Source organism: Echiichthys vipera (assembly GCF_963691815.1).
Source record: "Echiichthys vipera genome assembly, chromosome: 9".
In the NCBI taxonomy this organism is placed as follows: Eukaryota; Metazoa; Chordata; class Actinopteri; order Perciformes; family Trachinidae; genus Echiichthys; species Echiichthys vipera.
This window is the reverse complement of record NC_139834.1, coordinates 14,891,999-14,909,064: the sequence shown is the minus strand read 5'-3', so window position 1 is coordinate 14,909,064 and position 17,066 is coordinate 14,891,999. Positions and strand designations below refer to the sequence as shown.

The window sequence follows — 17,066 nt, the reverse complement described above, 5'->3', positions numbered from 1 at the left end:
ATAAAATACTTACTACTTTATTCGATTTTGTCTTATTTCCATTGCATTAAATGTAGTTAAATATGATTATATTATACTGTGCATTTATTTTTCAGTTAAATGTTTGTTATTGCAACAGAGAATTGTTTCATCAGCTTCAGATTCTGCACCACAGGAAGAGAGGACTGAAAGTTGCGGTCTTACGTGTGTGAGCAGCTGCCTGAGAGCAGGCTGACTAAACGGTTGCAGCGCTAAAATGATTAGAGGAGAATTAATCAGCAGCCTTTTTGATGATCACCTTCAGCGTCTAGACTTAAAGTGGGGATTCTGCAATATATTGTCAACACCTCTGAACCCCTGTGCCACCGTTTTCTGATATTTCTTAGGCTAAATGATATTTGATAAAAAAAAAAAAAAGGTTAGTTGCATTCTTAAACAAGAGGCTTTTTGTTGGCTCCTGCATGACCAAATAATTATTTTCTGTATAGTCAAGGTCAGGCAGATTTTTGTAGTACCACCACCCTACTATAATTGTACACCACGAGGACTCTTGAAGCCACAAATTTATTACATTATTTTATTCTGCAAATACGATCTGTAAAAATTATACATCAAGCTAAGTATGGAACTCTGGTTAAAGTTCACAGTTCTTCTACAGTCAAATATATTTCATAGGAAAGTTCCATAAAAACAAATGTACGTACACATCAGTGACGTAAAGAAGCACTTGATGCTACAACACAAACCAGATTCCATATAGTCTACTATATTGTGTTGCTTTTTTTGTTAGAACACAACATGGTGCTTGCCCTCTTTGGATGACATAATTACAGACTTTTTTCTCTCCCAAACTGGACAATGTCCTATTTAACCAAAAATATGTACAGATAAGAAATGAAAAGTACAAAGATGTCCAAAGAAATGACATGATCAAACGGACATCAGTGCTGTGTTTCACATAAGACACTATGAACAGCCTAGCTAGCACATATAAAGTAAGCTGCAAGTATGAAGTCAAAGTGTATGAGTGCAAGTTGGTGGAAAAAGGGATTGTGAAGATTTACTTTAAGGCAAGCACCCTGTAGCCAAGAGCTGTGCAGTTTTTCGTACCCCAAAACAAACTATGAAGAGTCTGTCAACACTCCGTCCATCCTCGTCTGAGGGTTGATTTGGTCGATAACTGTCCAAACACTGAACCCCCCACACCAGATCAACATCTGCTGAGGTCCCACCACACTTTTCCCTTTTTTCCCCTCCTCCAGTTTTTTTTCTTTCTTTCTCCCATCACAGCAGGCAGGCGGAACAAACATGGCAGAAAAACGCAGTCAGCCTGGCCCCTCCTTCCACCACATCCACTCCTGCACTTCAGTCTCTACTGGAACTTCCTTCTGAGGGGAAAATGGCGGACGGGAGGATACTTGAGAAGGTCTGTGTAGCGGAGGGGTAGACACAAGGAGGGCAGGAAGTAGGTGGATGGATAGGAATGGAGGAGGGGGGGGGGTGTTAGTGGCTTTAGCATCCATCTCACGTAGTGGGGGGAGGTCATGCCTACCTCTAGGGGTGTGAGAAGGGAGAGAGATGGGTGAGGATGGTTTTCAAGGTCCATATCCATCCAGTGATCCTGTTACAACCGCATCTGCCGTCTTTTCCTCACACTACCGACACAAAGACCACCTGCGTTGTGACCCCCATCCTCAAACAAAAGAAAAGGCCCCTTCAATCGGTTCCTGTGGGAATAAAAAAATAAAAAAATATATAATAAATTCCATCACCCTGACAACATGCTCCAGAGAACAACAAGCATAAATGTTATATGATGATAAATGTGGTAAATGTGATTATACACAGTGTACAAGTGGCAGACACCACATGCCTGTTGCAGCATGTCTAATAAATGATGTTTTCATGTTTCACCTGAGAGACAATTACACATGTTATGGTTATGATTCATCTTTAATTGTCATCATTTAACAACCAGTTTTTCCCCTTTACAATCAAGAACATTATTAAATTGGATTAACTTATAGCCTAAATAGTTAGTTAACCATATTTAATTTTACTTTATCGACGATCAATTCATAAAACGATCAGTCAATCGAAAGAAAAGTAAATCTGCAACTATTCTGATAATCAATTCATGGTTTCAGTCATTTTTCAAGCAAATATTTCAAACGCTTTCTGGTTCCAGCTCCTCAGATGTGAAGAACTGCTGCTTTCCTTTGTTATTTACGACAGTAAATTTAATGAACTTTTAGACAGAAAAAAATTAGCATGAAGAAATCACCTTGGGCATGTGAATGCCCTTATTTCATTTTGTCATTATGACAATAATAGATTAATCAAGAAAATAATTGGTGGATTAATCCACAATGAAAATAACTGTTGGTTACAATGTTATTAATACTCTGCTTATTCAGTCTTATTATTGTACGTATCACACAAAAGACTACTCCAGACATGAAGACTACCTTTAGTAGAATTCACAGTCTTGTCAGCGTTGGCCTCCTCTGCTTCTGTGGCGACACCACACACTGACTGCTCCATTTTCTCCTCTGTCCCTCCTCCAGGCTGCGGCTCCAGGGGGGAGGATCCTGTTGTTTGCGGCTCATTTGCTGCGTCTGGGGAAACCGGTCTTGATTCTGTCGCAGGAGCAGCTGCCGTTTGGTCCGATAGTGGCAAAGACACCTTGGTGGAGAACCAATGCCGCACCAGGTCTGCTGTTAAACCACTAGCCTGAGCCAGTTCCTGCAACTGTGCATAAAGAATAAACTGTGTTAACACACAGCTCCACCTTAAAAGACAGGCATTGCAGAGGTTTGGCCTGTTCCATTCACCTCATTAAAGTGGCCCACTGTGACCACAAGTGAAAATTACCAGATTATGGTAAATTCTAAAAACATAGTGATACAATAGCACAATTAGAAAATGGGTAAATAAACTGCAAATATATGCTTCATAATCAAAAAGGTATGACTTTGCTTTTAAAATCAGTCAACGCTGAACTGATTTGGTTTACTATAAATAAAACTTGCATAACATAGCTACTAAAATGGCTACATTTTTTGTTTTGAACTCGAAAAAACAAAAAAACAAAAAATCAGAAAACAAATCAACCAAATTGATTTACTGAGCTGAATTATGCTGCTGCCACTGATACACACTTGTGTAATTAGGAAGTGAAAGTCAATGCCTTCCTATCAATTTGCATTTAAGTCCACAAAATAACCTAGTTAGCTAAAGTGAAAATGTGTTAAGACTCAAATCTTTCATAATAGCAGCAAAGATTTAACATTTGCATCTCAGGTTCAAGGTGTTACCCACTGAACTGCTCCAGAACATGCGTAAACACGACTTGCTTTTGTCAATACCTTTGACTCCTCCAGGCTGCCGTGGATGTCGTGGTGAGCCTGGAGAATCTGTGAGTTCCCCTTCTGGAGGTCTTCTTCCAGGGCAGTGTTCTGGTGAGCCTCCAGCCACTTCAGCTGGCTGTTCTTCTGCATGTAACGACAGTCTCCAAACCAGCGCACTACCTCGGGTCTGGGCAGTCCAGTGGCTGAGATCAGTTCATCATACTGAGTAGCGCTGGGCCACTGAGTACGGGCGTACATTTGTTTGAGCAACTGCAGCTGCTCCGCTGTCTTCTTACCTCGGATGGTTGTGGGTTTGGGGGAGTGGGATGGTTTGGGTGTCGGCGTGGAAGATTGGGATGGTTTGGGGGTGGAGGATGGAGTGGGGCCTGGGGAGGATGTGGGTGTGTTGCTGGACTGAAGCGGGCTTTCCAACCCATCACTCTCTGCTTTGCCATTGGCCTCCGTCACCTTGAGCATCTTCAGGTTTATTTTAATAGGGTTAACTTTCAGTTCGCCTGAACCGTCCTCTTTCTGTCTCTCCTCCCCATCAACTTCCATCTCCAGTCTCATTGCTCGCTCCGCCTCCTCTTTCTTTTTCTCAGCGGCCACTCTCTTCCTCCTGTCAGCGAACCAGCCATGGATCTCCCTTCTGGTCATCTTGGTCTCACATCTCAGTCTGTCCACTTCCTCTCCTGCTGGGTCAGGGTCCTGGACAAAACTGGCCTCTAGAGCCTTTAACTACACAATACAGAAACTGACAAGGTCAAAAACCTGGATGAATGCAGTAGAATCAACCAGAAAATGAATCAGCAACAATTTGGATTTTTGATTATTAATTCAAGTCAACAGTCTTTGGTTCCAGCTCTTCCAGTTTGATCATTTGTCTTATTTTCATTTAAAGATGAAGATGGGCATGTGTCACTTTATAGAATGAACAGTTTATTAATAAGGAGTACACCACTGATTCCGTACTGCACTCCACTCCATTATAGTGGACCCATGATGAGCTTTTTTTTAAACCCTAGAACACTATCGCTCAAATTCAAAATACCATCACTAACGCCAGGTGATTTTTTACCCGAGATATGTGTGTTAAGCTATCAGCGACTAATGTAGCTTGGAACAGAGAGTAGGCTACAGAGGTCCCTGGGCTAATGAGGTGAAATCCTAATTTTATTCATACAATGTTATTAATTTCAGGTTACTTTTTTATATTTAGATTAGGAGCAAAGTGTTTCTCATTTACAGAGACAAATGGCCTGTTATATATTATATAGTGTAAACCAAATTACTAATCATATCATTTTAACAAAAGACAGAGATCCTATGTGCACAGTTACACCCAAGATCCATTAGCGCGAGTGAATGAGCTAGTTGGAACTGAGAATGAGGTTAATTTTTTGTTTTACTGTCCTGTTTACAAAGACATAAGGGATGTATTTTTTTAGTCAAATGACCTCCATTTATGTTGATGTCTTTTGGCTGGATGACTATGAAAAACTTGACTGCTTCAGGAAGGGAACATATTTTGTAGCAGAGTTTATTTGCCAAGCTTGGGAGAGAAGGAAGAATATTTTGTTTAGGACCAAGCTGTAAAATAACCTGTAATTTAGTAAGGAAATTAAATGTAATAAAATGTTTAAAACGCCGCAATGGCAATTTTGGTGTCTTGTAAAGCCATGTGGGATGGTCACATGAAAATAAATCAATCAATCTCTTCAACTCCACATAAGTCTTCAGCCCCAGCCAATGCTGCATTAATCAGATTTCGTGCATCTCCCTCTGGAGCTTGAAAGACTTTATTAATGCAATTAATACTCCACCAAGACTTGTAAACAGATTTTGGTGTGCAAGTATCAGTGGAATACCCCTGTAATTGAAAAAAGTAAGAAATGACTTCATAATAACAGTCATCACATGGAAAACAATTTGTCAACCTGAACAGCCTATTCAGCATTTTATGCCCAGCGCTTATTACACACCCGGGGTACTGTCTCACCTGACGAGGTTCTCTCTCCTTGTAGCGGATAGCTGTGAAATCAGGAGACGGAGGTCTGGGGTGTCGGCGGGAAGGTGTGGTGGGAGAGGTGGGTGTCTGTGGTGTAGTTGGACTCAGGGGTGCAGAGCTGTGCTGGGGCGTTTTTGCACCAGAGTTGCTGCTGCTTTCAGACAAATCGACAGGGGTGGCACTGCCCGCTGGCGTACTTGAACCGCTCCCTGATGCCGCTGCAGTGCCAGACTTATTCTGTCCACCTGTGCTAGAGCGTGGACCTTTGAGGTTGCGAAAGTGGTACCGGCGGTCACTGAACCACTTGCGCACTTCTCTAACCGTGAGCCCAGTCAGAGTGATGAGGCGGTCCACCTCCTCCTGGTCGGGAAACTGGCTGGCCTGGAAACTGTCCTTTAGAGTGTTGAGCTGCTCCTGAGATTTCTTGCCCTTGTAAAAACTGGGGTCCAGGAACGTGTTAACGGGTGTCCGAGAGCCAGGTGTGCTGCTTGGAGGGGCTGGGGAAGAAGACTTGGAGGCAGGGGAAGATGCCTCCTCCATTTGGATGTTTGGAGAGTCACCGGTGGTGGGGTCGACATTGTCTGTGCTTATGCCAGTTGTGTCGTTTTTGTTGCTGCTACCGTTGGTATCTTTGCTCTTCTGTACATCAATGCCTGTTTTGCTGTTACTGCTCTCTGTGGTTACTTTGCTGTCACTCTTCACAATGCTGGGGTTGTTTGCTTTGCTGATATTAATGTTCTTAGCATTTACATGGCTGGTGACAGTACTATTGCTCTTGTTATTGCAGTCTGCATTAGCACTGCTATGTTTACCTTTGGCACTGCTTCCTAGACTAAGGTTGATGACACTTGCTTGACTGCTAGTGATAATGCTGCTAATGCCTCCTCTCCCACTCCTACTGCTATTACTGCTGCTAATGATGGTGCTTCCAGTGCTGCTACTGCCCACCGTCCCTACCACCATGCTGATGCCTTTGTCTGCCACAAGGGCGGCAGAAGGTCGGGCCTGCATCATGGGGCGAGCTGCCGCCTGGGGCTTAGGTGTGACAGCCAGGGCCACGGGAGTACTACTGACCTGGATACCGTTTGCCATTACAGGCTGCGTGACGATTACCCCTCCTTGGCTAACAAGAGAGCCCTGCAGGATGTGAGGAATCCCAGCAGCCCCCAGTGAGGCAGGCAGGACTGTGATTGTGTGTTGGGCTGGGCTTTGGTGACTGTGGGTCTGACTATGCGAGCTGGAAGGTGCAGTCTGGATGATAGTGTTGAACATCTTCCTCCTGGCCTCCTCGATCTCCTCGGGAGACCAGCTGATGCCTTGTTTGAGTCTCTGGGCCGTGAACCAGATCTTGATCTGCTCTTCAGGGAACTTTGTGACAACAGTCAGGTAGCAGAGCTCCGCTTTTGTAGGGTATGGGAACTTGCTGAAGGAGGTCTTTAAGAAGGAAGAGGAGTCCATGGAGGCACTGTAGGTAGGGATGCTGCTCAAAGGAATCATCACCTGGGGGGGCGGGGGAGATTATGTTATTTGATCTTTAATTACTGTTTAATAGAAACTTTGTTACATTGATTAATTAAAAATAACCTTGGGGAGACTTTTGGAGGTTGAATATGAAGCAGAAGAAATATTTGAGGAGGCTGTGGTTGGCGCAGATTGATGAAAGCCTCTGCTTTGAACCACTGAGACCACCTATAAGAAAATAAAATTCTTAATTAACTTATCTAATTTAAATAAAAATCTAAGCAAACTTCCCCAAAACAGTCAAATGAAAAGATAAAATTAACTACCACCTACCTGTGTGATGGGACTCTTGAGCACTGGTAATGCTCCAGAACCGTTGACTATCTGGATTGCTGAGGGCAGCGTGACCTTGGTCGTTCCATTGTGGACAATTGTGGGAACATGGGTGACTGTCACTGCAGCAGGCTCTTTTCTTTCAGTCTGTCTGGATGCAGAGATAGTGTGTGGGTCTGAGGAAGGCTCATCAGAGACTGGGTGAGACACCACTATCCGTTTAGACTCTGATTTTCCCTTCAGCATCCTCATAATGGGGGTTTTGGTGATGGAGATCTCGCTATCCTTTCCCGTCTCTGCCCCAATCACCAGATTCTGCTCCACCACTACTCTCCTGTCCCTCTTCCTCAGCTTCAGAGTCGTGTTCAATGTGCTGGGGTGAACCCTGGCATTATGCAAGGCCAGGCCTTCAAACTTGGGTGCTGAAACCCCGCAGCTCATGCAAAAGAAGCCAGGGTCCGCACGGAAGTCTGGGTGCCCGGAGTACACGTGGTCCAAGAACAAGTTAAGGTCGTGTGTTTCAAAGTTACAAGGCTTACAGGTGTAAGTGCCAGCATCATCTTTGACAGCATCCCCCGCCTCTGGTTTGTAAGACTCTCCTGAGTCCAGCGGGCTATGCCAGCCCCCTCCAGAAATCCTGGATTGACGGACAAGAACTGGAGAGTCCCGTTCAACCTCATCTGGTAGGTGTATGATTTTGCTGGGGATCATACAAGGAGTAGTAGACTTCCTCTTGCTGGCCATGGTGTGACTGCAGGGTGGGGAGGGTTGGTCAAATGGCAGAAAATGGGGTGTGAGTTAGAATATGAGTGGTTTCTGGTTGCCTATAGACCAGGCGTGGGGGGAGGAGGACAGCGGGACGCGTCCATAGGTCCACTTGTACCTCTCACTGCAAATGTAAAAGGGAAAACCTGAAAATGAGAGAGGGTAACACATATTAGTTCAAGTCATGGTTTGAATTTCAAGTACAAATAAGGAAAGACATGTGAGAGGGAGAACAGATTGCGAGGAGAAGAAATAAGATGGGATATCTTACACTACCCAGTATAAGCCAGTTTCCTTTCAGCTGGAAGAAAATCATGCACGGCTAGATGTTTCCAGGTAAATCATCAACAGCACAGGTGATAGTAAGACCTTGTGAAAAGATTCAACTGAAGCCTTTAAAATCTGGTGTAAATCTTTAATTTAAAAAAAAAAAAATCAAGTCTTCTCCTCACCTCCCCTGTCCCATGAAACTCATCTATTTTATGAGGGCATTCAAACAAGCTCAGTCTGCTTCTTCACTGAAGGCTCTTTTGGAGAGCTCCTGTCCTACCCCCTTCTTTCCCCTCCCCCACACAACTCTGTCTCACTTCCCCTCGTTCAGACACACCCCCACAGAGAGAGCACATTCTGTATTTTTTTTTTATAATCCAGAGGCTCTATAGCTCCACTGAACACCTTTATAAAGATTGACACAGAAATATCCATTTGTGAATGTGTTGCTTAAGATATTGTCTACATTACAGTTGTTCAAGTGGGTGGTTCAACAGATGTTCTTCGGAAAGACGGCGTTCTCGTTCAACACTGGCACAGACGGCATAGATATAGAAAAACGCAGTCCTGCATGAGGATGTGAATCTTACATTTTTTATTCTTCAAATAGATCCTTTGTCTCCATACAAAATGGCGAAGCTTCCTGTGGAGGCGTTTTGCCCTCCCTCTCACAGAGTTAGTGATGCAGCATTGGTAGGACAGCTCCAGGGTAATAACTCTCCCAATCACTCTGCACCGACATGACACCTCACGCACAGAGCAGCAAAAGCTCACAAAAAGTTAAACGGCTCAAAGAAGTTCAACAGGAAAACCCTAAAACCTTTCCTGCCCCTCCCTATGCAAAGAAACTTTACTAACAAATCCAAACCAAATGCAGCTTTTCTGGTAGGCAGCCCAAATCGAAAAATAACCTTACCCTCTTCCGATGCACAAACAGAGCAGTCCCATGCAAATGTTAAACTGATCTGGGACTAGCTTCAGGACTAAGCAGAGCAGCACCGTCTCCCCATCAGGTGAGCAGAATCAAGTCAGTGTCAACAATCAACTAACCACCCACCAATCAAATATGACTTTTTTAATGGAAAATGCTTTCTTTCTCTTGTTCCCGCAAACACACAGTCTCACTTTGCAACACAAAGGTGGTTCATGGTATATAACCTCAAAGCCCCATCAGCCCTCACCAGACTGGGGAGTGACAGATGCCCTTTTACACACTTAACTGGGCGAAGGTATACTAAGTTCACTTTCCTGCATTCAAAAGCTGGCAACCTCAGTTTCTATCAATGTAAGACTTAGGTAGTAACTTCATGAGCATTTATCAACAGTTTAATTATCTAATTTTCTTCACAACTTTTCTGGAATTTATAAACCTTGAATTTTTTCGCATCTAATTGTTTTTTTTATTTGATTTTTATCAGGGAGAAACAGAAAGTCATTTCAGCAAGTTACACACGTCCAAATTCATGATTTTGCTTAGCTCTGTATAATTGTACTTACATATTTTCCAAGCTATTACTGACCTTTTCACTTTACAATGTACTGTATAAAATAGGAACATTCGAACAAAGAAAGTCACATTTACTAATTTTTCCATCAAGATTAATAGACTGGTACTTCAAGCTGTGTAATAGAGGTACTTAATGCAGTTAAGGTCTCCGTGATCTTATATATCTGATCCATTTTGACCACCAACTCTTAAAATTCTCCGAATGCAATTTTAGAGCAAATGTCAGGGCGCACTCAAACTGTCCATCCGTACCCTCGCCCCGTGCTTTAGGGTACTTGCCCCCCTTTGTGGTTTTTCTGACCAAATCTGCAGTAAACACTCCACCTCCGCATCCCACCAACGTGAACCTTTCGCCGCCATTGTTTTAAATGTCCGTGCATGGTCTGTCCTTCTTTTTTCTATGTCCAAACAGGCGCACATAAAATGAGGTCAGAACCGGACCGTGACCGCCAAGCGTACCGCGCCTAGACGCACTCACAACGGTCAAACGAACTAGACTTTAGCCTTGCAACATACTCGGGCCCGGTACGGATGGACAGTGTGAGTGCGGACTTAGTCTCTCCATGATGTAGATTTCGTAAACAATCCCTTTCCAGTCTTCCAGTGTTGATGTGTTGGGTTGTAGCCATTTCCTTGTTATAGCTTTCTTTGCTCCAATCAATAATATCTTCCTTAGATATTTGTCTGCTATTGATTGGATATGTAATGCCATGGTACCAAAGCCTGTTCAGTCACCACTGAGAGACTCTTTGGACCTGGGTGTGAGGGGTTAACAAGCAAATGAAGTTTGTGACTGTGAGGGGAACGTGATGCCCCTTGTTCCCCCGAGAACCCCCTAAAAAGAGTAACTGCCCTAAGTTTGGGTTGTTGTGCACCCCTCCTACCCCCCTGCCATTCAGTTCTACATCAGGGGGCACCTCTCTGCCAAGGCAGGCTGGTCACATGACCAACAAAAGGCTTATGGGTGGGCAGTCTCAGCCATCCATCACGTGGTTCTAATGGGTGTGGGTGGGCAAGTGAGAGGAGAGGAGAGTAGAGGAGAAAGACAGCAAACGGGAGAGGATGGTGGGGGATGGGCAGCCGGTTTGGGGTGAGGAGGCAAGGGAAGGAGGGGTGTTAACTGTCATGGAGGAAGCACTGAGGTGTTTCAGTGAGGAATTTTCCTCCCCGATACCCCCCTCCAACCAGCCAACACCACTCCACCCTGCTAACCCCCGCTCTTCAACGCCCCCTTCTTGCTCCGAACTACAATCACAGCCCTTGCTTGCTTCCCCTTCCTCCCTCCCTCCTCACAGCAAAGCCTGGAATGTTCCAACCCGAGCTCTTCAGCCAGTGGACATAACCTAAAGTTCAGCTTCAGTGTCTGTATGTGCGCGCACACACACACACACACACACACACACACCTCAGGGTCATACAAAAAAGTGAACACGTAAAGTGTCGCAAAGTATTTAAAATGTCCACATAGCAACAGCCAGTGAGACTGAAAAGTGCTAGAATGGCGACAAAGTTCCCATCACACACTGATGTGATGCATAAGAGAAAAAAAAAAAAATCAAGAACCACAACTGTGTCTGCAGACAAAGGTTTTGCCTCTACAGGGTGAGTAACCTTCAGAGACCCACAGGCCTCAGACAGGTGAGGGCCGAAACAATGCACAATGCAAGCTGAGCTATTATCGGCGAGTCGAAAATGGGCAGCTCATGTCTCAGCAATGCCAAGCTCAGACGAGGTCTATTGACTCACTGGTATGAGCGCATCGGCCGCTAACTTTAATTTGAATGCTGCACATACGTTGGCTGACCATGTGGTGATGGTGGGTTTGTGTCTGTTATATGTGTCAGCATTTGCATGAGTGGGTTTCCTGTGAGATTTAGGAGTAGAAAGAAGGGAGGTGGGGTGGGCGCTGGGCGAGGGAGCATGTGTGCTTGCGTTTGTGTGTGTATGTGGCGTGCGGGGGTGGCTGCCTACATGCCTGTGTGTGAAGCTTGTTTACTGAGGTAGTGAGGCTGCCATTTTTTTCTGTGTGAGAGTCAGAGATCTCCCAGTGACACACAAAGACAATGTTTTTGTCCTCTTGAATCAAAACCTATATTATCTTCGCCTCGTCAATGGCTCGGCACAGCTTGATTTCCTTTCATCCCTTGGCCTGACTCTTGTCTAGGCCGGGGCTATATCCACTCAGAACAGGCCAATAATAGCACACACACACGCACGCACGCACACACACACACACACGCACGCACGCACGCACGCACGCACGCACGCACGCACACACGAAATCCTACAGCTTGGCTGCAGAGCGTAGCTGCATGCTAACTAAACTACTCCTCACCAAGCTGAGAATACAGGTGTAATGTTGATATCTACAAATTGTTCTCTAGGTGTACAACACAGGCAACCTTTTCCTCTCTTGCTCCGTTTCTTGCTTATACTCTTTTTTTCCTCCCTCTTCCCCTGCCTCTTCACCCTTACTCCCCCTCCCTCTCCAACCGTCTTTACACCCTCTGCTTCCTTCCCTCCTTCCCTCCCTCCGTTCCTTCTTCTCCTCCCTCTCCAAGCAAGTTTGGCCCAGGGAGACAGGTCGGCAGCGCCACTGGTGTGTTACTGTCCCCATGGCAACCACCTCCTACCCCCCCCCCCCCTCTCTCTCTCTCACCAGCTCATTTCTCTAAAGCACATGCGTGTGGGTAAACACACATGGTTACTCAGACCTACACGCACAAACACATCTTCTATGCCATCCAGTCCCTGGCTCTTGCTTGTTTGTTCCACACACCCCTGTGAGTGGTATTTGGAGAGTCCCTGCCCTGCTCCTATTTCAGTGCCTCCCTCACGCGGTGTTGATGTCTCCTGGCTAGGTGTGGTCGCCGTCACCAAGGCACGCTATTGGCCGGGGGTTGATGGCGTTTGTTCCTGTTACTGGGGCGGCAGTACCACAGTTTTTTGTGTGTGTGTGTGTCGGGGGTTGCCGAGTCGACTCCCTGCATGGGACCACGTAAGGAATGTGGACTGGAAAGATGCCAGTTCGCCTCCGGGCACTGCAGAGGTGCCTTTGAGCAAGACGCTGAACCACCAACTACTCAGAATGCCATCCTGTGAGGCAGCCCCCTCACTCTGACATCGCTCCATCCATAATGCGTTTGTATATGTCCTGGTCATACTCGTGTGTATTTGGGCCTGTGTGTGTGTGTGTGTGTGAAAGTAAATGACAGAAAGATTGAAAAAATGAATTTCCTCTTGCAGGGAAGTATACCTTCTTCTCAGCGCTCAACTTCCTGTCCAGACATCTACCTCGCTCTCTGCAGCTCTTGTGTTTGGCATTCAGGTCTCCTGTATTCACTGTGGGCAACACAGGCATGGATACATTTGGCAAATGTTATCTCTTTCCCCTATCTCCAAGAGTATTCAAGCTAATTATAAAGTCTACACCAAAACAGAAATCCTTCGCCTTGCTTTCTTCCGTCCCAAAACACAAACGTCTTGCCAGTAACTGAATTTCCTTTCCACTTTAAAGACAGACATGACTCCAACTAACCTCCTCCTGTCAATCAACTCCAGGGTTTCACTCACTTAAGCATCTGCTGACAAACACAGCTCACCACTCTTACACGCCATACATTTTTTGTGCATCTGAACTTTCCACTACCATTTCAGTCATTATACAACACTGGCAACAATAGTGAAACCTCAATGGCCGTGTTCCTTCAGTGTCATTCCATCTGCTCTTGAGTCCCTCTTGGGCTGCTCTCAGGTCAGGGAGCGGATGGCTGCGTGGGTTGCAAACGGCTACATAGCTATGGCCATTGCCAGTGCATGCGTTTAAACTGGGTTGCTGAGAAGGGAGGGAGAGAAAAATGGCGGAGCACCATGCTCTGTGCTGTCCAATCTAAAATGGCTGACATCACAAGCTGTTAACCAGCCAAGCAGAGCAGGAGGCTGCTACTGCTGCTGACCCAAACCTGCTCGCTCTGGACGTGTGAGTGGATCAAACAGCTCTCTCCCACCCAACCAAGATTGCGAAAATGCTCTTGAGTAGCATGCTGACTCTGTTTTTTGTGGTCATACTTGGTCAGGATCTGGAATTAAATAGTCAATACTTAGGTCAAAAACTCACTGATGAAAAGTCATTACTGAAGGACTGACACACACATAAAGGTTTGCTCAGTTTCATTCAGTCGTCATTAGATTGTTTAAAAAAGAAAACTGGAAAAGAGGAAAAAAGATTCTCAAGATCAACTGAAGCGCAAGGCCAAAATAAGATTTCACTATGTGCAACTGATTAAAGCAGCAGCTCAACCTGTGTCAGAGGCAAACCTAAAACTGAGGGAAAGAAATGGAGAAGGAGAAAGGGGGGGGGGTGGTGGTAAATGAGACTGTTCAATGAGATGCACAGCCACTGAGCTCAAGCATCACCACAGCAAAACTATGTAATACAGCAAGACGGGGCATAATAATAATAAAAATAATAATAATAATACACCTTTGTATCAATTGACAAATCCTACAAAAATTCCACAAAGCCAAATAAACAGTTGTTTTTCTCCATTTTTATCATCAACACAACCATGGAAACAGGCTGTGGGTAATAAACAGATAGGTGGATTAGGCTGCTTGCTTATGCCTGGGACTCACGTGGACATCAGACACAAACTAGCTGTCTGGGAAAGCGTTGCTCTAATCCCTGAAGTCACACACGCATGACAACACTGACAAAATAAATAACTAAGGCACATCTTGCTGACTGTTAGGCAACATGGAATAAAGCATGAACTTGCATGAGCTTATGCTGGTGATAAGTTTAGAAAAGTGAGTCCGCATTGATTTTAAATCAGTAGGTGAACACAACCATTTAATCTGACAATAAAATTATATATATGTCTAATAACATAAGGTCGTGGTTCAACCATAACAAATTATTTGCACACTTTTCATAGAGCAACTCAAAAACCTTATTAGTCATGACTGATCAACGTGATTTCTAACTTCTCCATTCATAGCACAGACTGAATCAATTCTGCCTTAAATAGCATTGGTCTGACTTTAATTCAAAGCGACATATAATTGCTTCTATTACATAAAACAAGTCATGTTTGTGAAAATGAGAGCGAATAGCGTTTTTTTTTCTCTGTGAAACGGCACAAACAGAGAGTGGCTGCTGAGCTGTAACGTGAGTCCCTGAGCGCAGCAGCGTCAAACATTTCCGAAAATGATGCGTGTTCATCTTCCGCTCAAGTTAGGCGGAGTGAGCCACAACTTATGGGCTTGTCTGCGTTATAGGTTTTAAGCATTGCAACCAATTCAGAGTGGAGAAAAAGGCAAGCCCCCAGCCCAAAACACTACTCTCTCTCCTCCCGTTGGCTGTCGCCATTTTAAGCAGGCGACATGCAGCTGGGCAGCACGGCTGAGCCAAAGCGCAGCCCGCAAAGGTAAGGCTTCACAATAGCTCGCACAAGTTTTGGGGGAAAGGTGGAACACTTTGTGTTAATGTGTATCATAAAAACCACACTCACCTCGCTTTGTCGGAGCTCAGTGTATAAAAAAGTTTACAATGATATGGGCTCAGTGGAGCTGCAGGAGGTTGACGGGAGGTTTGGGCTTCACTGATGGTAACTTATAGGTGTAAGCCCCTCTGTCCACAGGCTGGTGATAAACGTGACAATGGAGCCTGACCGGTTCGCCACCACGGCAGCCCCCTTTTGCGCTTGTTTATTTCGAGTGGCTCTCAGTGTTAAAGCAGGCAGTGAAGGGGAGGAAAATACGACCGACGTACCGGGGGAAGATACGGACACGTGACGCAGACGTCACTGACGGTGGAGTTGGCGTGAGAGCTTGAGCCCCGACGTGCAGAGAACACGAGTGAGTCAGACATCCCGTCCTGACTTTGACCCAACAATACATGGGGGTCGTGGGCAGGTGTTAGAAAGAGACAAAAGCCTCCCCGGTGTCCCGCTTAAACGTGATGTTATGACGACTCACACCTGTCCCAGGTGACCTCTTAAAGAGATAGTAGGCCTTCAAACATGTCAGAAGTCACCCTTCACCCCCAAACACCACTGTACATATAAAGATCATAGACCTATACTTATATACAGAATTATAAAAACATATATGAATGCTCATTCATTGTTCAGTATGTAATGCGCCTTTCTGTTTTGCCTCCAATTCCCATCAAGTATGCTATTAATGATGGCAGCTTCATTATATGTTGCACAGGTACACAGAACAAAACAACAGTAATATAGACTACTTGAATACGAAGGACCAACCACAGGTTTTGTGTCAGCTTGTCTGCGATAATTAGCCTATATGAAAAACAAGTATATTTTTGGAAAATGCATAGCAATAAAAACTAAAGAAACAAATGTGCTACAAGTAGATTTTGACACAGGGCAGACATTGGAATGAATAACATCTCAGTTTTCCTGCTTTGCAAAGTTATCCAGTGGGCCAGGTAGACCCCTTGGTGGGCCGGTTCTGACCCCAGGGTCATATGTTTGACACCCCTGCTCTAAAAGATTCAGGGCCACAACATTGTGTAATAATGCAGTATCTGTTGATCGTGTTAAGCTGCTTTAGTGGTCCAAATCCCCTTTCAAATTTGCACATAGTCCACCTGAGGCTCTTTTGGGGCCCCAGACTGCTGTGCTCAGTTGGTAACACATCCTTACACCGACACATTTAGTATATTTCTCAAATGGAAGTAGATATTCTTTGTTACCTTTACTTGTTTTGATAGCACAAGTAGCATATTTTTGAGGGGAATCTGCTGAAGTAAATGTAAAAGCGCCTAACAAACTACCACCTGAGTTACACCTTTCACAATAAAGTTATTCTTCACAAGTGTTGATGGAGTTTTGAGCACTTCAGAATATTTTACATATGCATGCAAGTGGGAAGGTGACGTTGTCCCTTCTCTGGCTACAGTAAATATACCCTATAAAATCCCACCCAAGTCAATGGTGCTCTGAAAATGGACCACGGGGAAATAATGGTTCTTGCTTTTCCAACAGAGAGTAGCACAATATTTCCCAAACATCTTAGAATCAACTCCTTCTGCAGAAAGGATTATGCAAAATAAAAAGTTACTCAGTTGCAGTAGCAAGAGCACATGTGGTTACTTTCCGCCGCTTCTCATAGGAATTTGAATATCACAGCAGATAAAGCTTTCCACTTTCCTGTTACTGTGAACGAACTGCCCAGTATTAAAAAAACATAATAAAAGACTATTACTGAGTTTCCATTAAACTGTTTTTAAAATGCACACATGCAATTGGACTCATTTAAAAAGGTGATACATTCTTCTTGAATGACTCAATCAGGAAGATGCTTAGTGGGTCAGTTTCAACCTTCAAACTGAAACTGAAATACACTTTATGTATCTCATATCTAG

At 44.6% G+C, this 17,066-nt stretch overlaps 1 protein-coding gene across 1 annotated transcript; it reads right to left on the bottom strand.

Moving 5' to 3' along the window:
* Window positions 1–548: 548 nt before the first annotated feature.
* zhx3b (zinc fingers and homeoboxes 3b) lies at window positions 549–15,386 on the bottom strand. Its single transcript, XM_083919488.1, has 7 exons — window positions 15,187–15,386; window positions 7,132–8,042; window positions 6,922–7,026; window positions 5,329–6,837; window positions 3,348–4,067; window positions 2,448–2,730; window positions 549–1,706 (listed from the first exon to the last, which is right to left on the bottom strand). The coding sequence occupies exons 2-7, from the start codon at window positions 7,873–7,875 to the stop codon at window positions 1,696–1,698; spliced, it is 3,372 nt and encodes a 1,123-aa protein (XP_083775614.1). The 5' UTR covers window positions 7,876–8,042; window positions 15,187–15,386; the 3' UTR covers window positions 549–1,695.
* Between the last annotated feature and the right edge of the window lie 1,680 nt (window positions 15,387–17,066).